The 21,741-nt window shown below is 41.0% G+C and overlaps 1 protein-coding gene and 2 long non-coding RNA genes across 6 annotated transcripts; 1 reads left to right on the forward strand and 2 right to left on the reverse strand.

The window, feature by feature from the left end:
• Positions 1 to 16: 16 nt before the first annotated feature.
• LOC114910682 (uncharacterized) lies at positions 17 to 675 on the forward strand. Its single transcript, XR_003797746.1, has 2 exons — positions 17 to 109; positions 231 to 675. It is a non-coding gene; the product is annotated as an uncharacterized LOC114910682 (long non-coding RNA).
• A 770-nt stretch (positions 676 to 1,445) lies between these two features.
• On the reverse strand, positions 1,446 to 4,746 carry LOC114910683 (uncharacterized). Its single transcript, XR_003797749.1, has 3 exons — positions 3,160 to 4,746; positions 2,803 to 2,838; positions 1,446 to 2,228 (listed from the first exon to the last, which is right to left on the reverse strand). It is a non-coding gene; the product is annotated as an uncharacterized LOC114910683 (long non-coding RNA).
• Positions 4,747 to 4,763: 17 nt separating this feature from the next.
• Positions 4,764 to 21,740, reverse strand: lin54 (lin-54 DREAM MuvB core complex component). Of its 4 annotated transcripts, none has more exons than XM_029252747.1 (14): positions 21,730 to 21,740; positions 17,480 to 18,229; positions 16,876 to 16,993; positions 15,152 to 15,276; positions 14,712 to 14,867; positions 14,401 to 14,608; positions 12,706 to 12,782; positions 12,354 to 12,554; positions 9,792 to 9,886; positions 9,562 to 9,633; positions 9,147 to 9,249; positions 8,752 to 8,889; positions 8,300 to 8,502; positions 4,764 to 7,824 (listed from the first exon to the last, which is right to left on the reverse strand). In XM_029252747.1, the coding sequence occupies exons 2-14, from the start codon at positions 18,203 to 18,205 to the stop codon at positions 7,626 to 7,628; spliced, it is 2,421 nt and encodes an 806-aa protein (XP_029108580.1). In that variant the 5' UTR covers positions 18,206 to 18,229; positions 21,730 to 21,740; the 3' UTR covers positions 4,764 to 7,625. The 4 variants fall into 4 exon arrangements, with proteins under 4 accessions (XP_029108580.1, XP_018600420.1, XP_018600418.1 ...); XM_018744904.2 differs by lacking the exon at positions 21,730 to 21,740 and adding an exon at positions 21,026 to 21,201 and having other exon boundaries at positions 12,706 to 12,779; XM_018744902.2 differs by lacking the exon at positions 21,730 to 21,740 and adding an exon at positions 21,026 to 21,201.
• Position 21,741: the final 1 nt, after the last annotated feature.

Below are 21,741 nucleotides of genomic sequence, written 5' to 3' on the forward strand. Positions count from 1 at the left end.
CGGCTTAGAGCGCCGCTCGTGACGTAGCGAAGTCCGAAACGCGGCGATGGTGGCTGAGGGGGCGGACGAGGCTCGCGATGCCGTTGAGGGCGGGTCAGAGGTCAGCGCGGTAAGAATGGAAACTAATGGAAGAGCTTTGTGTGAGGAGTGGTAATGCATTCCAGTAAGAAGGAATCAGCTGTCTGGGCATGTGGGCTGCTTCTCATTTGCATTTCCATTTGTTCATTTAGCAGACGCTTTTTTTCCAAGCCACGCACATCTCCGGACTCATCATGACAATTCCGTGAACGGTGGCTGCAGGGCACATGATGTCTCCCATCCCCAAAGTGATGAAGTAACACAAAGTGCCACTTACCCTGTGTGTGCTGGACTCTCATCACCTCATTGTTCTGCTGTGATCTTGCAAGAATTAACAAACTTAGTTTAAACCACCTGATACAGAGAGGCATCAGTTACATAAACTAATCAAAAATCAGTATTAACTTTATGACCAAGGCTCCCTATGCTATTCAGAGATTATTTTTCTCCTATAATTTTCAGGGACATACCAGCCCTTAGTAAAACTGTAAAGATTTTGAGGGCCCTTTGATAGATTTAAATACTGGAGTACCAACTTGTCAGATTTTGGGAGACCAAAAACAGTCAATAAAAACAGTCAATAAATTCTAAGACTGATTGCCATGCAGTTTCTGTGGGTGCTATCCATTGGTGCACATGGCACAGCAGTGTCACATGAAAGTCTTAGAATTTTTCTGACTGAAAATACTATCCTGATATTTTTTTAAATATTTTTTGCAGGGTTCATAAAACACACTGCTTAGATTTCACACTTAGTTTTATTATCCACTTGTCCTTGTCAGGGTTGCAGCATCACTGGACACGAGGAGGGTCACTCTGGCCAGGGCATCAGTCCATCGCAGGGCAGCCACCCACAAACACACACTGGGCAGTTTGAGTCCAATTCACATGAACTGCATGTCTTTGGATGGTGGTAGAAAACCAAAACACCCAGAGAAAACGCACAAATTGAGCTAGATTCCAACCTACGCCCAAACAGCCGTGAGGCAGTAGCACTATCTGCTGCACCACCGTGACACCTGCTGGTCAAATGTCTTTGGTATACAGTATATTGGCCAGAAATAGAATAGCACAATTAATAAATATGAAACATTTACATTTATTCACTTAGCAGACACTTTTGTCCAAAAAAAACACTACATAGTATCTGTTGTAAGTTATCAGCCCACACACCTTATTCACCAAGGTGACTACATTGCTAGATACACTATTTACAAGGGGTTACTCATCCATGCATCAGTGAAACACACTCACTCTGTGACACTCACACACTATGAGGGAACCTGAAGAGCATGCCTTTGGACTGTGGGAGAAAACCCATGCAGACACAGGTAGAACATGCAAACTCCACACAGACTGAGCAGAGATCGAACCTACGTGAGACAGCAGCACTACTCCCTGTGCCACCGTGCCACGACAGATTTAGGGAACACTGTCAGTTTCTCAAAGAACAAGTCTTTGCCCTGACATCACTGATACTGGCACAAAAATGAACTCGGATTTTTATAGTCTTAATCAAATATGTTGGTAAAGTTTCCAACAATGAGTCCAAATGGAAATCCCATAGAAAATTTATGAGATTTTAAAACAGTAGTTGGGAGAAGGCACCCTTCAAACGTGGGGAAACTGCAGCGGTTTGGACAGGAACAGTGAGGAAAATGCCAGTACAAAGGTGCAGGAGGCTCATTGGTGGTAGTAGGAAATGCTTATCTGTAGACAACATTTTTTAAAAAAAAAATCTACTAAAGACAGCCATGTGACCTTGCAGTGCTTAATCTGACCCCTGCCCATGGAGTTACAGGTTAGGCCTATATTCAGGAGGCACGATTTCAAACATTTCTTTGAATCCCTAGCATGAGTGTACACTCTGGGTGCTTGTTGCTCCATACATCTCTTTAGAAAAGGAGAAAATGTTTTGGTAACAATGGTACATTCAAGTCAGTCACAATTCCAACACACACAATATATAAACATTTAACATACTGCATCATTTAATACTGTACTTTATTTACAAGAACACAACTCGCCTCCGGCTTACAAAACTGCTTGTGAAATTACTCTAAATACAGAAACCTAAGGTGAATTCAGCTGGCTCAGAGGAACATGCTACAGCATCCACTTCGGTTCCCATACGCATCTGTTGCACAAACCTTTAAAGAAAGAAAGAAGAAGAAGAAAAAAAAAAAAGGCAGTACTTAGTATCAGAGAAAGTATTAATATTACAGGCACATTCAAAAAAATTCTCAAAGAACTGAACATTTAATACACATGTTGGCATTGTAAGTGCAATGAATGACAGATATTTATTCATTTGCTAGACTCTTGTATTCAATATGACCCATGATAAGGTATACCACACTCTCTACCATCATTCACTCATCTGTACAGTGGACATGCACACACACACCATGGGCAATTCAGAGTCACTAGTTCACCTGAAATACATCTTAACCGTAGGAGGAAACTCCAGCAAACTCCACACTGACCGACCAGAGATCGAACCTACGTGCAATTGCACCATCCACGGCACGTGCCGTTAGGCAGCAGCATTAGAAGTCGTGACCAGCAGACTCTGTACCCTCATACTGTGTGACATAATCCTTCCCAGCAGAACCAGGTCAGATGGGTAGTGATACGGTGTAATCACAGGGACAGAGTGTCTGCACTGCTGGTGACACCACAGCTTCACCTGTCTACATCATGACATCATGCATGAAACCCTACCTTTGCTCATGGTTCAGCTCCAGTCAAACAGAACACCTGGGAAACAGGATTACATTCCTTACTTAGAGATCCAGAAGTTTCACATGACATGTCGTTCAATCATACTCGCTAGAATAGACTAATGATCTAGACTAATGCTCTATTATTATGCAGTATGCTAGGAATCATGTACAGCAAGAGTCCTCATATGAATAGGTGTATATAATCACAGCAGTTCATGATGTGAACAGCAGAAAGTTTAAATCATCGGACGAATTTGTTAAAACGGGTCTATTGCTACAACGACAAAATTCACACGCCGCGGCGTGGCATGATAGCCAGCCAGCTACTACTAGTCTAGGGATCAGACACACTTACTTGTGTTTTAAGAACTCAACCCCATTTTATCAAACGCCAGAATAAGAAGGCGTTTCCATTTTCTCGGGTCTCGGCAAAAAAAAAAAAAAAAATCAGCATTTCTTTATTCACGTATTTATTTAAATAAACTGAACTTAGTTCCTACCACCTACTGCCATAGCACCACGTCAGAAAGAATATCCTGTCCCGCGCTTTCCTTTTTTATAACAAACGGCAAAGCATTATGGGTAAAGTGAGGACTGCCTCCACGCGGTCGCCAGGCTTCGGCCATCTGTAGAAACCAACGAACACCTCGTAGTCCAACACATCCCCTCTAACTACAAAACCCATCACACTTTGCGGGGAGTGGAATCATGTGACATACCGTGCCAGTTCAGCGACTCTCGCCAATCACCCTTTAGTTTCCATCTTAACTGGAGTATGTTTCAACATGTTGAACAAGAAAATAAGACGCACTAAACCGCTGCCAAAATACCCCTTTGTACGTTTTCTTATATTATTCTATACACATATAATGTAGACATCAGGGATTAGTGATTTTAAGTAAGGTATGTGCCAATGCACCAATGTCCCTAGTGCTGGGAAAAATGGAGAGAACACCAGGGCCGTTTTCAGGGAGGATTATTGCAAAGCAAGAGACAAAATGAAAACATTTATTTGTGAAGTGGCCTAAGATAACAAGTGAACATGCACTAATAGGCTATTTTTTAAGTTAATTACATGTACACAACCACTGCATTACAGACACCCTTCAAAATTAGGGCCCCTGTAAAATTACCACACCCTAACTCAAAACTGATTTCGGCCCTAATCCATCACTATTTATATCACCAATATACCAATCTCAATCCATTTAAAGTTCTCTAAAATTTAATGGGTGTTTTAAAAAAGCTTTTACAGAACTGTATAAATTTTTATTTGCCTCATAGCTTGTGTACTATACATTGTCACAGAACATTTTATGCACGTTTTACTGAATATAAATCTTTAGGTTTGCAAATAATTAAAAAGTATTTTAATTCTGAGTGATACTAGGTGTTATATTGCCATAGAGATAAACATGAGCTTGATAAATTAAATAATTCTCTAGACAGAACAAAGGTTTACAATTACACCGAAAGAATGGTAAATGAAAAAGGAAATATAAGAGCTGATCTCACTTTCAACAATGCGAGCAAAGGTCACACCAACACATACAATCCACAAATCCACACTACAGACTTCTTACACAAGAATCGTCAATACACATCGCAGAGGTGCAGAAAAGGAAAACATTTACATATTAGTACAGATTCATGTTGTGAAGTATTGCAATCCTTGATAAAGTATAAAGACTAATGTTTTCACTAAATTACATTTTTATACACAATATCACGTGTTTGACAGTCACCTGAAATTAGGCAGGGTTCTCCTGAACTATCTGTTCTAGTATAAGTAACCACAGAAAAGTATTAATCAGCATCCAAACAGAAAACAACCTCAATACTTCTAATATGGTTTGTTCCCTTCTTCTGGCAAAAAATATAATAAAGCACTCTAACCAATGCTACACAGTGTATAATAGGTTTTTTTTTCTTTTTTTTAAATTTTTCCAAAAAAAAAAAAAAAAAAAAAAAAAAACATGGTTTTGGGTTTGTGCTTGTGTGTACTGCCAGCCCTTTGGAAGCTACCTACTGAAAGAATTTGGATGTATGACTGTGCAGTTAATGCAGTCTCTTATATACTACTCAGAGTAGTGCTGGGGGACAAAAAACATTTCTATGAGGGGACAAACAAAACTTACTCCGAACAATATATCCTGCACCCCAGATGAAACAGAACTGACTTCTTCCACAGAGCAACATTATAGTCGCAAATTATATTTCAACAGATATCCGTTATTAAAACAGTTAATATTAACCCAAATGTGAAATGATATGGTCAAGTTACTTTAGAAATTTCTTGATAAAACGTTAAAAGTCATCGCTGGCTGCATCATTTGCGTAAGTGAAGGGGGGAGTGGAGACAGCAATGAAACACCCAGGCAAAAAGAGCAATACAATATTCTTATGTCAAGGGATTGCCACATTTTCATATGGCACCATAACACTAGCATAATTAAAGGTAGCCTACAGAAAGTACAATCTGACAATTTAAAATTCACCACTTCGGAAGTGTTTCCCCCCCCCCTTTCCCCAATCACCATACATTTATCCATCATGGCAAAATTCTCAGCAAAAATTAAATACAGGTACTGTAAATGAAAGAAGCAGGAAGGGTTTACTCCTTGATGCCCTGAGCAAAAGAGAAACTTAAGGCATGTGTATCTTGGGAATATAGTTATGCTACCATCAACAACCACATTCTGGTAGTGATTATTTTGTTAGACAGTTCAAAGCACATACACACACCATCCCAGCAATTGGTATCACCAACAAAAGATGTTTTCAAGATACAAGACCTAATTATAAAATTAAACTGTGCAGGAATTAAATGGCAGGGGATATAAATTACAAAAGCTGTTCTTAAAATTGTACATTTATGTCCATCTTAATTCTCCATTTGTACTTTATATACCCAGATTCACCAGTTCACTTAGAGAAGGCACTCTTCAAAAGTAAAACATCCGCACTGTAATGCAAGTTATCTCAGTTTAATACAGCCCTTTCAAGGTGATGTTAAGGTACAAAACATTGTTGTTTGAAGTTGAATGGGGCATTTCAGATATAAAAGTCTATTTTGGGGGAAAAAAATGAGAGGAGATTCATGGGGATGGCTATAAATACTGGCACTTGCAAAACAAACTGGACTGCCAATCATATTAAGAAACAGTATTGACTCTACGAGTCCAGTCTTAATTATTTGATTTGTGACGGTCCCTTGGAGGTAATAAATCAAGTTTGCTAGAAGTTAAGCCAGTTCTTTAATCAAGGACAAAACGTGACACGTGACGTGTACATAGGTGGCATAGATTAATAAGGATGGACTGCACCTCACTGAAGCACAACGTAATCCTCAGTTTTAAATAACCCATATAGCATTCAAGATATTTGACAAAGCAGAGTCTTAATGTTGATTGAAAAACCCATTAGTTATTTTAACATACTACATGTGTTAGTCCTCGTGTCGACCGAATGGCTGTATTAGACAATAAACGTCTATAAAGGTATGTGATTTCCACTATAGAAGAAAACTTGACCCTTCACAGGCTGAAAACCTTTTCAGTCAAATAATTATCAAATATACTTGTGTATATTGAATGGGTCAAGAGGAAAACACTGCCATGTCTGTTATACCTTTAAAGATTTCTTTAGAAAAATTAAACTGAATAGATTGTTGCTTTAAAAGCATAGTTTATGAGTTACATTAAACTCACAGGCACAATTTTATTGCAGAAATCAAACTGGTGCCAACAGCAGTGTGATTTTGCAATTGATTAGTGCCATAAAAGCAGGCTTTGAATATTACCACTAATACAGACACAAATGCCATTTAAGCCTTCAGTTAAGTGAATATTAATTTATAACCTTCAGTCTGTGTACAATATAACTGCTACCAAATGCAATGTATGCACTTTGTTTGGCCATCCACAAGTAAACAATACTAATTTGGGGACACACTGAACGAAATTTGTGGGAAAGTCCTTTCTTCAACTGAGGTGTTTATGATCTCTTTCAATGGTATTAGTAAGATGGCTCTCTCCCAGGAGTCTCTGCCTATTCATTAAACACCAGCTGAAACTAAGGATCTTTAAGATGTAGTATATATTATGCATTCATACAACCCACAGTAAGGCCTACTTACTGTATACTAAAAACATGATTATAATAAAGTGAACTTTCAGAGATATGGAGAGATCACCTTGCCTACTTCCTCTTGCTGTGGAGGTCACAAGTAATGATAACACACCTGCAAGGCAAATGAGAAGCAGAAACGGGGGGGGAAAAAAAAAAAAAAAAGAATGACATGAATGGTGGGGCATATCCACAAAGAAAGAAAATCCATAAAAATATTTACTTCAAAACTGTACATAGCCTCTAAAACAAAATCCCAAAAGCAAACAAATCCTGGTCACACGGGTACACTGAAACTCCACCAGTCTTCATTCCCTCTTACTCAACGCTTTTTCCTTTGGTGAGACCATCCTTCCCGAGTTTTGCTGCCCAGGGAATTGGATTAGGCACAGCAGTTAGTGGAGTGCAGCAGGGGAGGGGAGCTCTGACACCACATTCCACCCCAACCAAGGCTGTCTACTTCTCTGGCTTCTGTCTGAAGAGGTGAAGGGGTGAGACTGAGGTCAGCATTTTACTGGAGCCAGAGTTCCAGTTGGGCCTCATCCTCACCAGGCCCAAGGGTAGCCTCCACAGTTCTGGGGTCAGAAACTGGCCAGACGAACAGGGCAGTGAGGCTATTTGAGGGAGGAATGCCGTCTCAACCTGTCCTCGGCAATTACCAGCCACTGCTCCAGCAGCAGTGGGCCCTCCGACCTAGCAGTTGATGGAGCAGTCAGCCTTGGCTTGGCCTGCAGAGCTAATGATTCTCATCAGGCAGCGGCCAAACTCCTCCAAGATCATCCTCTCTGCAACCGCATGGGGCTGGTCGGTCAGTTCAGCCTGCTCTGCCTGCTCCATCAAGCAGTCACACGTCGCCTCGGCCACTTCCTTAGTGACGAAAGTGTAGGGTAGCCTATAGGGGGGGGGGGGGGGGAAGTTCAAACCAAATCATTTGGTACTAGACCGAAAATGCGAGTTAAAATGTGTTCACACAACAGCAATAAATAAGAGAACACTGAGAAAGAGGAGAAAAGCAACATGACTGTTTCCCAAAGCCATAATAAAACACCAGCGTTCACAAACATTATCAGCCTTTATTAAAAGTTGTCAGAGTTAATAATAGTGCAGCTGATAGCACAGTGATTAGAGCTGCTGCCTTTCTACCCAAAGGTCACAGGTTCGAATCCCACCTCCTGCTGTAGTACCCCTGAGCAAGGTACTTACCTTACATATTAACCCATTTATACAGTTGGGTAATTGCTCCAGCAAAATTACCCAACTGCATAAATGGGTAAATAATTGTAAGTAGCTTAACATTGTAAGTCCCTTTGGAGAAAAGCGTCAGCAAAATGAAAAAACGTAAAAGTAATACACAATATGGAACTCACTTCCCCCCGCCACTAGTAATAGCTGGCATGGTTCTGGTCAACAAGTCCGATATCTGTGAAGACAGCTTGGTCTTGGCAGCAGTCTGCTGCTGGACCCGGACCTCTGCAGCATCTGCCAAGTGCATAAGAGTCTTCCTTTCTGGGCTCTCCTCGAAGTTCTTACAGCCCACACATTTACAGATCGATGAGCACATGATCTTGGCCTGCAGACATAGCCAAAACTCGGCATTACCACTGGAAACCGTGACCAGTCATGGCCTCAAACCACAAGTCATCCAGCACTGCCAAAAAAAAAAGCCTCTCTTGAATATTTAGATGTTTGGAGGTCAAGACTAATAGTCTCCACTGAAAAAGTTAATACTCAGTATATGGTAGCTGATCATAGACCAACAGTCCCTTGCCTGCATCCAACAGCCACAACAGAAATAGGTGGTTAAGAAAAATGCTTTCACCTCATAACATTCGCAGTAGTTCTTCAGGCAACCCGAACGTTTGCAGTTGCAGCCCTTGCTATGCCTGCGGTCTGACTCGCCTTCTTTCCCCTTGCCAATCTTGGGCTTGAAGGCCTCTGGGTTCCGGTCCAGGCATGCCTGTTGGCACACAACCCACATTTGTTCCCAGATCACACTTCAGCTCCATAAACTACCAGAAAACTTAAAAGCAGACCTGACATATAGTTTATATAAACAAAGGCATGCCTTCCTAACAGAAGCAAAGTTTTTCATCCAGAAATATGCTGAAGAACATTCATATTACACAGCCAAATTTTTTAGTGGCATTATAGTACAGGAAAGGATAATGTATGGCCTATTTTGGGGCTCTCAGATTTTCTGAGGGATGTGGTTACCTTGATGGCTTTCAGGCGCTCTGTCTCATGCTCAAGATTGTTGAAGCAATTAGTGCAGTTGCAATTATTGCAGAATTCTCCATTGGCAAAGCAGTCACAGTACCTATTAAACAAGGAATTCCAGATTTTGAGACAACACTGATAAAAAAAAAAAGCATTGAATGGCTATATGAATGTTATTTTACTGGTACCAAGGTTATTGTTCGGGGCAGATGTTTGGTTAGATTTTCAAAAACATTCACTGTTGGAGGAAAATTCTAAAGTTTAGTTTTACACAAAAACTGATCTGGTAAAGCAACTCTAACTTGCTAGGTTCTGATTACAGAAATTAACTTATTTTGTTTATAATCAAACTTAGGCAAACTTTTTCATAAAAACCTTTTCAGGACTTCTCCATGTAAATATCTTTACTTACAGTTTCAGACACTGTGACTTTGTGCAGTTGCAGGGTTTTCGTGGTCTTGAAGATGAATCGGATGTTGATAAACTATTGAGAAGAGAAGGGGGGGGGGAAAAAAAAAAAAAACTTAATTTCAAGAAAAAGAATTTTATGATTGAGGGAAGTGCATTTATAGTGAACAGTCTAAGGCACCGTGTCATTTACCTGAGGCAGCTCAGAGTTTCTTTACGCCTTGACCCACTTACCCGTTAAGAGAGAGCCTGGCTTGAGTCTGAATGCCGGTTGGAGTGGAGAAACTGCTGCTGCTGCTGGCCAGGGTCACAAACGTGGATTGTGGGAGCTGAGGACACAAAAGCTGTCAGTGCACTATCCCAGAATTAGCAACACACTTCAAGTAAACTGTAAATGGACCCTCAACAACACTGTCACAGCATCATACACACAGGCAGAGGGAAGAGTTTGTCAAATGTGTTCCTGAAATTGTTTTGTTTGACAAAGAGGATGACCTCATACAACATATATGTGACAGAACTTTAACCAAGGTGAATAATTAACATGAAACATAAAGATGTCTGAATCAGGAATTTAATCTGCAAAATCTAAATCAACAAGAAGCTAAGAGTATGAAAAATCATAGCACATTTGGAACATTTAAAAAAAGTGGTCATATGTCAAAGGTCACCAGCAGCAAGAGAGAGACAACATGAAAGTTGCTAAAAGCAACAAAACCCCAATAGCAAATATTATTGAAACAGAACTTGTTGGTATTTAGTAAATCAACTGAACACAATCACATGTCTGAGTCCAAATCTCTCCTTCTGTAGGTGTAATATGGTTCTTTTTGTATTGTTCTCAGAGATGTATGTTGCTTTGGAGAAATGCTTCTGTTGACTGAATAAATGTAAATGAAACATCTGTGCATATATCTACCATATCCAAGAATGATGCAGAAAAATATTCTAGAATTGTGAGCATGCAACTTTAGTGCTTGACAAAAAGTTATATAGTCTGGTAAGTTATCTGTTACTCTTTCCTACATCTTCACAGGTCTATATCTAGACAGATACTGGATGCATTCAAGATCTCATTTTACATTTACACACATTTATTAATTTAGCAGATGCTTTTCTTCAAAGCGACTTCCAGTAAACTCTAGGAAGTGTTACCAGCCCATACCTTATTCACCAAGGTGACTTACAATGTTAGTACTAGTTAGTAATTGCCAGCTGTTAAAAACAGTTTGGATTTATAATAATATGGGCAGTTATCTTTCTAAAATCTTTACTTCGATTTTTTCCATTCACCCATTAACACAGCCAAGAAAAATAAAACTGTTCTAGGTGATCCTTCAAACTGCTCCCATATTCAAAGAGAACAACACCTGCATACAGACTGCTAAATACAACGGAATTTTCATGAATACATTAAGCCACGACCTTCCCAGTCAGACAAAATGATAATTTTGAGGTGTTTTCAACTAGAAGGCCTTCTTCATAAAGAATGGGCCAATGCTGTCACAAGACAACTGAGGACTAGTATGAAAGCATTCCAAGGACAAACTCTATGCTACATTTATTTAGCTGATGCTTTTCTCCAATTTAAGCTACTTACAATTATTTACACAGTTGGGCAGCTTTACTGGAGAAATTTAGGGTAGGTACTTTATTCAAGGGTACTACAGCAGTATGTGAGATTCAAACCGGCAACCTTCGGATCCAAACCACTGCCCCTATTCAAAAAGCAAATTGTGTCTGTACTCTTCAAACCTACACTTGTGCTTCAACATACAAACACAACTGCGATTGGAAGTCTATTAATAAACTTGGAATTGTTCAGAAGTTGATCCACTGCATCAAAATCAATAAAAGTTAAGCTTCACTCAATTTATGGTTAGATTCTCTTAAAAATGTCAGATAAAAGTTCAAATTAAAAATTCATTGTCAGACTTCCAACAGCTCATCCAATACAGTATTGATGTCCCTCTATACACTACTGGAAACATTTGGAATGAGAGAATACTGACCACCAGTTGATTTTACTAATGTCGCTTCATGTTAAGAAAAATGAAAGTACTTTAAAATAACTGGGGAAAAAACCCCACTAATTTCCACAACCTCATATTCAATGCTGTGTTTTGTGTTACACAGAAGAGACAATGGCCATGTTCCACCATCAGGCACCACAGTAGGGTAGAGAAAGTAAAGTAAGCTGCAGTGCGCTTGGTAAACATATATTAAGAAGTGTTTCACCTTTAATTCACTATGACACACATGGTCAGAATTTAAGTTGGCCAGGACGAAGACTCACTGCATAGATTCTGGATATAGCAATTATAAAAATAAAATGCTGACAAATTGGTTGGAGAAACTGCATGCTCCCCATTCCCTCCTCCCTCACAGCTTGAGTTCCTATTCTATCCAAGGATGTTTAGCTGTCATAATAGCTGAAAGCAGAAGTGCAGGCCATTCTTCACTCTACAGCAGAGAAATTTTAGAAAATACACTGGTGAATAAAACTCAATTAAAAATAAAATTTAAAGACAACTTTTGAATCTTTGAAAATTCCCAAGTTGGATGTTCATAACAGGAGGTATATGTGTACCTGATTTCTGCACACTATTAAGCATTTCTGATGTTCTGTCTAACCTCTGTATCTTTTCAACAAAAGAAACAGACCCAGAACACAGTTCCAACTTAATCAACACTGAGTCACATTGGTAGGGTCATCATTACAACTGTGAGGACAGACATACAGAAAGACAAACTTGAAACCACTCAAGCAACCACCCAATGTCCAAGAACACTGACCTGTGTAACATACTGTGCTGGCAGTACAGCGTAACCTACGTTGCCTGCCCCAGGAGCTGGAGCCAGCACAGTGCCTGGGGGCAGGTTGGTCAGGTTCGGCTGGATCTGAGGTAATGGTGTGGCAGGCATGATGAGGCGCTGCTGTGTCTGGCTGCTGGTTGCCACCTGGGGAGCTGAGGAGGTCAGGGGCTTAGGCACCACCTTGGAGATGCAACAAGGAGGGGCAAAGGTCAGCCTGAACCTCAACTTCATAAGTGAGAGTGGGACATCTTGGTCTCCTTTGCTTTAAGATATGATGGAAAACTTATGGCTCATCATGCAGCACAACATATCTACAAGTGGGGCAACTCACCTGCTTCATGGACTGTGCTGGAACAATGGGGACAGACATCCTCATTGCTGCCGTGTTCACCACCATTGGTTTGGCTGCTGGGGGGACAGGTAGTCCATGTCAGTGCATCCTGTATCCCAACACTAATACAGTGAGTGGAATTTAATACATGCTTTCAGATAATTGAATGACAGAAGAACTGCAGTAATCTGAAACCTGTCGAGTTAATTTCAGAAGAACACCAACTTGGATATAAACCTGCAGATTTCTGATTCAATGTATCCTCTGTAATAGTGTCCTTGTATTCATAACTGGACATGGGTTAAAATTCACAGTCTTTCAATACAGTACTTGTATGCCATATACATACATCAGGTTGTTATTCAATATGAAGAGCAACTAGAAACTAAAATTCATGGGCAAAAGAAAAAGGCAACTCTTCACTGATAAAGGTAACTTTTGGAAAACCAAGATGTATGAAAGCAAAATTTTTTTTATGTACAGCATTGCTTGAAAGTACATGAATCCTATAGGAGTGGTCATTTTATCATATAAAATATTAAAATAAAATCAAACCGTAAAATAAATTATTATGATTTACAGACCTGATTCTACTTACCTACTTGGTTTAACCAATGCAACTCGGGGTTCATATTTGCACCTGCACTACTTCCATTTTTTACTACACGCATGATTTCTTATAAAGCAACATATGGAATTGATCATCACACCAACTATTATGTCAGATGAGAAAGACTGCCTCTGATTAAATAACAATTTTGACGTAAAAACTAAGGGACACAAGGAGTTCACATACTTTCAAACAGCACTGTATCACAGAAACAAGAATTAAAGCATTGAAACTAAAGGCAGATTTCTTCATTGGTGAACAATCTTGCTGTGCAGAATATCTGAGAAGGCTGAGCATGGCACACATAATGTGCAAACATAGATGTGGGAATCAGCCAAGGGCAGCAAATGGTTGCACCTGGGGCATTTCAAAGCAGTCAAACATAGCAGGACAGCAGTGCACAAAATCTCAAAACCATAATCAGCTTTCAGGTCCCAGCACTCACAAAATAAGGCTGCCAGCTTGCAAGTTGAGTACTGCTTCGGTGCCACAATGTCAGCTTTTATTTATGTAATGCTGCACAATTAGGCCTTTAAAGCTAAATGAGATAATACTGGCAATATCAATATATTTTCTGTAGCAGTTTTCAAAGAGTTATGGACATCTTCAAGTATGTAGTGTATATTTCCAAAAGAAAAGCCTGGTCATGTTGATTTAATTTCTATTGGACTGTTTTAATTGAGGGTGCCTCGCGACGACTGGCATCCTATCCTGGGTGTATCCCCTCCCCCTCCAACCTTCCGCCCTGTATTGCCAGGTTAGGCTCCGGTTTGGCCGCAACCCTGCTTAGGACAGGAAATTTCAGCCAGTGTATGTATGTATGTGTTTTAATTGGTTGTTCCATATTTATAAAATGATAGACCTTTGCAAATGTCTGCTTTTCAAATTGTGTCATCAGGATAGCGTATCGTAAAATCCTCACAACACATGGAATAAAATTAGAAAAAGTATTCTAAAGGTTTTATTTTGTTACTTCTCTTAGAGAGGAAGATTTCATTATAGATCGTTAAGAAATTTTTAAAGTAGGCATATCCAAGGAAAGCAGGTTAATGGACATTTTTGGCTGCAGGTATAGTGATTCTGACCTGGCTGAATGGCCGGCGAGTTGGTACTGGTGCTCGCCGTCGCGGTTACTCCACTTCCTGTCGTGGCTGTGACCAGCCGCACATAGTGGAACCTGCTACCGGGCACCTGGATCTGTTGCACGTTGGGAGGTGTGGTCAAGGGGAAGATGGTCTTGAACTGTGGTGTTCCCACTCCCCCAACCGCTACCGTTTGCACTGGCTTCATTGTCTGAATGAGAAAAGAAACAAAAGAGATCATATAAATTATGAAAATATCAGTTGGATCTCTGAACTAAGAGATGTAGACACAATGATGAGCAGCATTCACTCACTTGAGGGGTTGAGCTGTTGGAGACCCCTTTGGCTGGTGATGTGGCCGTGGACTGCTGGACTGCCAGGATCTGCTGGCCAAGGGCCACATTTATAGGCAGAGCTACTGACTTTTGAGGGGAGCTGGGAGACTGAGAAGCCACAGAGACGACGGTGAGCTGCACATTGCAGAGGGAGACAACAGTTACCAACTAGCACTGCTTTCAAAGCTGATGCATTATGTTAAAATACAATCAATTAATCTATATTGGTGCTCTGTGGGCAAGTGTAGGTTCTATTCTATGCCAATAAGGAAAACGGATATCACTGAGATTAAATAATTCTTAGGCTTTGCCATTGTTGAAGCACTGTTCCAACCACGGTGCATCACAGAGCCTCTGCCTTTCTGACCAGACAAGAGACTCAAAGAAAGGAGGAGGCATTGCACTGCAGTCACTCTTACCTTACTGGGGGACTTGAGGGGTGAGATGGGGACCTTGCTGCTGGAGACTGTCTGCACAGCAGACGTCTCTGAGATGGAAATGGTCCGTGGGGGAGTTCCTGGCGTGTTCTGAGGAATTACTCTTCCTGTGCAAAAATGAAAGAGGTGGTTGGGCATATTCTGAGTCTTACCTTCAAGACAGTGGTGGTTATTGCAATTCTGACATTAAAATAAATTTTATATACAGCCACAAATTTACTTTTTGGTGTGTGTAAAAATTCAGTTCATACAGTCTTCTTTTCAAGAGTGACACAAAGCACTGAACAATATTTCAGGATGTGAAACCAGAGACAAAAATGACACGGATGAACAGGGACAGCCACTTATTAACAATAAAATAAGCCAACTGACAGCTGAGGAGATGAAAACAAAAAACTCCAAACTATAAAGCGGAGGGAAACAAAACCATGGGGGGGCCAAATATCAGTGGCTAACCACCCCTCCTGGGCTTTCTGATGTGGTGACAGTGGATCTGTATGGATATGACTAATACAAAACAAACTTGCATGTTTTCATTTAGCTGACATTTTTCTCCAAAGTGACTTACAATATTAAGCTACTTATTATTAACTCATTCATACAGTTGGGTAACTTCACTGGAGCAATTTAGGGCAAGTACCTTGCTCAAGGGTATTACAGCTGCAGATGGGATTCAAACCTTTGACATTTGGGTCACAAGCAACAGCTCTAACCACTACGCTACCAGTTGCACCAACTTGTACATTTTTCAAGGCAGAACTATCATCTGTGGGAGCTAAATTCATAAGCTCATAGTTTATATTAAGTAAACATATCCACAAGAGTCTGTGACAGATGTGACATAACCACGGCATAGCGAACAATAATATAGTTTAGGATTTCTGATTAACAAAAATTCCAGTTCACAACACAAGTTCTCTACCAACCAATAAGGATTTCAGCAAGCAAAAATTACAAAGTATAATTGTTTAAATTTCTACAGGATAGATTTCCTTAAAGTAAAACTCCATGCAATTATTTTTTTTTGCCAACATCTTTATTTTACTATATTATTATATTGCTTGGGAACACACTGGGAGGTAAATGCGTTTATGTTATGGTGGCATTTAAAGAACGTTCTTTTGGCAACGAAACTTCTGTGACCTGAAATATACCCAATGCCCATTTTTTCTGTGCTACAACAACATCAAAATGTAAATTTATTCTATCATGGCACAAAATGCTGCAGAATTTAGGTTTCTTCTCTCCTTTGAGGAAAACCAAAATGGACTCCTAGCTAGCATGTCCAATAAAAGAATCTTTTAAAAAATTCCCAGTATTTATTATTCCTGATAGCTTTCTAGGCTGGCAATTAAAAGAATGAACAAGTACATGGTACTGGGTGATTACTTGAGTGTTAAGATAAACTGTTTCTGTCAATCCTTTTTTATTGCTCTGTGTTGCCATTAATTGATGTCTACCTTTTCACACAAACTGTTTAATCCAGCTCTGCTTAATTAATGTAAAACCATGAAGTACTCCAGGCAAGTTTGCTCTTAACATAGTGATAACAAAGATACTCAGCTGGTTGGCACTTCTTAGTTGGCCATAAAGTTGTAAGCCTGCAACAAAAAGCCTGAAGGCAAGAGTATTTGTGTTATTCATGGGAGGGGAACCATTCAACACAGCTCTGTGCTTGCTGCACATGTAGCAGTGCCAATTGTTACCTGTAATAACTGGTGACACTGATGTCTGACCCGACACACCTTTGCTATTCAGAGGTTTTGTGATGATAAACTTGGTTATCATTGGTCCTGATGAAGATGCTTGCGTTTTCTTAGCAATCTGTAATAACAAAGCATTAAATTCCATGACATCTACACACAAAGGTCACTTGTTTTCAAAAATAACCACTTTTCAATGAAGAGTCTCAAGATCAAGGCAGGTTTCAGTTTTTTTTTTTGTGTGGCATTCCAATAGTTGGTAACTCTCATGGACAGAACACCTGAAGTACATTTTTTTTTTTAAAAAAAAAAAAGCTTTCTGGGCAAGACAGAAGATACATATTTCAATGACAAGCTATAAAAAGCCAAAAGACTAAAAAGTCCGCAGAATATTTGATCAGCTTCAGTTTTTTTCTGTCAACTCAATTCATGAACCTACAAGCAATAATTCAAATCTTTTCAACACTTACAATCTCTGACTTACTCCACTCAAACCATACTGTTTTCAATTAAATATTTATGCTGGACTTAACATGGAGAAAGCATTCGGACTGTGACATATAGGGTGACTGTTGCAGATAGAACTGAGAAGGAAAGAACTTCTGACCTGTACAGTCTTCAGCTGCTGAGTCTGCAGGGTCGACTGCTGAGTGGTTCCCAACAGCTGGCTGGCTGTGCTTACTGCCTGTACCCCCACTACAGGCTTAAGGTCCGGCCGGCCCCCAATGGTGACCACCTTGAACTGCTGCGTTTGGGCCTTAGCATCCCCTGTGGCCTGTGCTGAGCCAGGCTTTGGGTTAGTGTGTGGCAATGCCAGCACAATAGGCTGCCCTGACTTGCTCAGGCCCGTGACCACTAGCTTTTGTCCCTCCTGTTTCAGCACATGGGGGCTGGGTGACTTCTCGTCAGAGGATGCTGTGGCAGACACCTTGTTGAGGATGATCTGGTGGTTACCCTGAATGGCAAAGGGGGTGGTGAGCCGCTGCAGCCCTCCGCTGACCCCTGGGCTGGTGGACTTGGAGACAGCAGGTGTGGCTGGCCTGGGTGCCACTGAGGCAGTCAAAAGCAGCTGGGTACCTGAGCCCATGCTGCAGTGGCTGGAGTCCGTGCTGGTGGATGTGGTCAGGGCCTGCGTCCTCTGCATAGGGGTTCCAGCCGAGCTCAGATTAACAATCTCTGGTAGCTCTGTTTCCATGGGCACTGGTGTCGGCAGCTCTACCTGGGCTAAAGGCACAGTGGCATCTGCTGGGAGCTCCTCCTCTATCACAATAGCCTCTGTGTCCATGATCTCATCTGGGAGGATGCTATTCAGCTCTGGTGATACCACGTCCATCTTCAGAATCCTTCAGTTTGACCACTGCAGACACAAATCAATACATGAACACAGCAAGCTCTTGCCATAATTGTGAATAATTCCCATAATAGTATATTCAGTATTTTTGCACAAATGCTAAGAACAATACAAATGAAAGGGCCATAACACAAAATAGCAGATGCCCCATAACTTTTTCAGGATCCCTATATGTAAACATGATAAGCGGACGTATCTGAATGAACAATATTTTACAGTATATATATGTGAAGAAAACTAAGTTTACATTTAGCTCTCTTTCCTGTAATATTTACAGTACTGTCCTCTCAGCTGATGTACCACTGGCTGAAAGGAGGCAAATCAATGTAAACATAGTAAACCAGGAAAAACTGATGTAAGATGAAAAAAGAACAACCGCCCAATGTGAAAAGAAAAAAAAACATCCATAAAACTATACTGAAGCTATATCTGTAAGTATAATTTGTAACAATGAATCAGACAGAAATATTACTGCAATACATTAAAATAATTTTTTTTTGCTATTTTTCCCCATCACATACAGCCAGAAACCAACACTTTAAAACCATTTTGCCCTGTTTTTCAAAACGGTCCCAAAAACTACAGTAAACACTGAACAGGGAAGCAGAACGTCACCAAACATTTTCTCAAGTCACCTCAGATGTGCTCAAGCCTTCAGGCAGCAGTAAACTAAATCTCGTTGTAGAATGCCTGGATTGTTTACTAAATTGCCAACACAGTTTAGTCAGGTCAGCAGGAACATAAAGAGATGCGCACTAAATTTCTCACAAACAAGAAGAAGTGCACGTACAGGTGCAAACTGACGCGTGTACAGCAACGTTAACACTAGACAAGACAAGTAAACTGGGAGGTTTAATATAAGTCGCTTAGTTTTCAACTGGCCTCAGGGATATTGTAAATAAACACACAAACGCGGAAGCACATTAACACCAGCTAATAGAGATTAGGCAAATAAAAATAAAATTGCTCAAATGCCCAAGTGTTTATACGGACATTTCACACACATTTAAGCACTCGCAATACCGTCCGGGTGTGAAAAACAACACAAACAAAACTTAGTCATCTCATAACTAACCGAGAGAGAGAGAGAGGCAAAAAGGAGCCCGGCATCGGAACATCACCAGAACTACTTACTGTAGTCCTGACATAATAACCAAGACTAGTTGTTTGTAGCGCAGTGGGTAGAATACGGGTTACAAGCAAGGGTGAGGAAAACCCACCGATGGGGCCCTCGGATCCCACAGACTGAGACTCGCTGTCCCTCCTCGACGAGACGCCGCTAGACTAGTTAGCTTAGCACCATTGCCGCGTTCTGGCGGGACCGCCGCTCGCGCTGCCACTTCCGACGACGAGCCCGCTCCCACTGCCACCGCACCCCGGCCGCCCCGTTCCGCCGGAGATGAGCGACCCTGCAGCCCCCGCGACAAGCAGAGTCGCCCACGACAGCTCCTCAAGCGCAGCCGGAGACGTTCAGTTTGCTTGTAGCCGCGCTGCTATTTCGGGCCGCGGGTCGGATTTCGAAAGATCCGCCATTTTCACCTCGTCATCAGCGACACTCGGGAGCGCAGAGGATCACACGGGGGAAATTAATAAATAAACAAATAAAAATCCTGAACGCCCACGAGCAGTGATAGGGTCTGTGAGGTTGCGAAAAGATGCCTCAAAACATGTTTAAACATATTTGACGCTTAGTTTGTGTATTTAGGACGTGGTAAATGAGAACAAAAAAAAAAAAAAAAAACCAGAGTGGGTGTCAGACTGGGAACTGACATATCAGCGAAAGAAAAAGTGTACATGTAATTAAGATGACTACATTTTTAAATACAAGTATAACTGAGAAAAGATGACAGCAGAGAGGATTAAATGACGCAAATGTAAACAGAATGTTCGCGAGAACGCTCTCTTTGGCCAGATTGTGCCAGTGACTGCCTTCCACCAGCACGAGAACAAAAACTGTACTGACAGCAGCATCGCCAAGACTCAAGAGTCTTCAGCTACTGAAAATACCTCTAATTTACGACACTCCACTTACAATGTCACTTTAGTTAAGGAAAATAACAGCTTTATCAAGTTTTCACAACGTAAACAGCAGAACACTGAACAGCACAGGGAATACTGTCTAAAAACGAACAACGCAGGATGTGATTCATTCAGTTATTTGACAAGTAATGAGGAAGGGAAAACAAAAAAAATGTCGCATTTAACATTGACCAAGTTACCTGGTAGACAAGTTGGTTATATTTTAACATTAAACTGGTTACTCAGTACTTCCTTAACCCCACGACTGCACGCAGTATTGTTTATTGTGCTCATCTATTTCAACAAATTAAATAGTTTCACTCCAGCACCACCAACCTAATAAAGGCAGAGAAATAACTGGCAGCGGCTCAAGTGTGAACGTGAGGAAACGGGGTTTAATCTCCTCATGAGCGTTATCAGTGACGCTGTTTTTCATGGCCCAAGTTGTGCCATTGATTGGCTATGAAGATTAAGACCATAAGGCGTATGCACAACACAGGCAGCCTCTCACAGTACTGTCAGCGCTAGCTAGCCAACAACAACTCTCCAATTATATGCGATCTGGTTCCTGTGTTCAGTTATGCTTTGTCCGTAACGCGCTCTGTTCGTCTTGTGTCTCCCTGCCTGGTCAGCAGCACACCGAGACTCGGCCGCCAGCTGCCATTCCCTGGCTCTTCTTTCACTCTGTCTGTTTTTAGCTGCAAGCTATCTCTACCTTCTGGCTGCTAGTGTTCGTGTCGCAGGTCCGACACTCCACCGCACAAGCGCAGGATCTTAGCGTACCTCCTCACCAACCAATGAGTCTGTTCGCGATCGGTGTTTGTGACCTCAGCCTTCTCCTAACATGCTCCTCGGATCGGGCCGGCTGTCTGCTGCTACATCCTCAACACAGTGCTGAGAGGAGGCGTTTGTTCAAAATCACGCGCCGAGCGCCATTTCACCTCTACCATCCCATAATAGCGCCGCGGCCTCCTTGGAAACGACGCGTTGCGTCATTACGGCACTTCCGGCGCCCCGTTAGGTTTTTTTTTTTTTCTTTTTTGCAAAGAGCCTATCCGGTGTCAGCTGAGTGAAACCCGCCTTATCCCTCAAAGTACGGAAAGGACCAAAATGAACTGATTCAGAGACAATTTATCACATGCACTTTTCCATCTTATGCAGATAGAGGGACGTAACACTGTATGAAAGAATTCCTTATTTTGAATGAAGTATGGAAATCTGTTAAAATTGATTCATTAAAGTATGGGGAGGAAGAAGTTGATTTTGTAAAGCATAAGGCAAATGGCAAAATCTTGAATTATAAACTGTAACAATAAACTTGGAAAGTTAATTAAAAGATGTTTTTCTGTGAAGTAATTGGAATCTAAACCTTTTTTGAAATCTTAAGTAAAAACCGATGTAATCCTACCAAAATAAAATACAGCTTAAACAACTATATATGTCGTTTCTTCAGAGTAGACGGCTGAACTGAAGGTACAAACACGGACTGAGAGGCGGTT

Source organism: Scleropages formosus, chromosome 6, assembly GCF_900964775.1.
Source record: "Scleropages formosus chromosome 6, fSclFor1.1, whole genome shotgun sequence".
Lineage (NCBI taxonomy): Eukaryota > Metazoa > Chordata > Actinopteri > Osteoglossiformes > Osteoglossidae > Scleropages > Scleropages formosus.

Excerpts from the sequence above, each read along its gene's own strand:
- lin54 (XM_029252747.1), bottom strand. The coding sequence starts at position 18,205 with ATGGACGTGGTATCACCAGAGCTGAATAGCATCCTCCCAGATGAGATC. Across the intron at positions 16,994-17,479 it reads AGCAGCTGAAGACTGTACAG|ATTGCTAAGAAAACGCAAGC; the intron begins GTCAGAAGTTCT and ends TTGTTATTACAG. Across the intron at positions 7,825-8,299 it reads ATTACTAGTGGCGGGGGGAA|GCTACCCTACACTTTCGTCA; the intron begins GTGAGTTCCATA and ends CCCCCCCTATAG.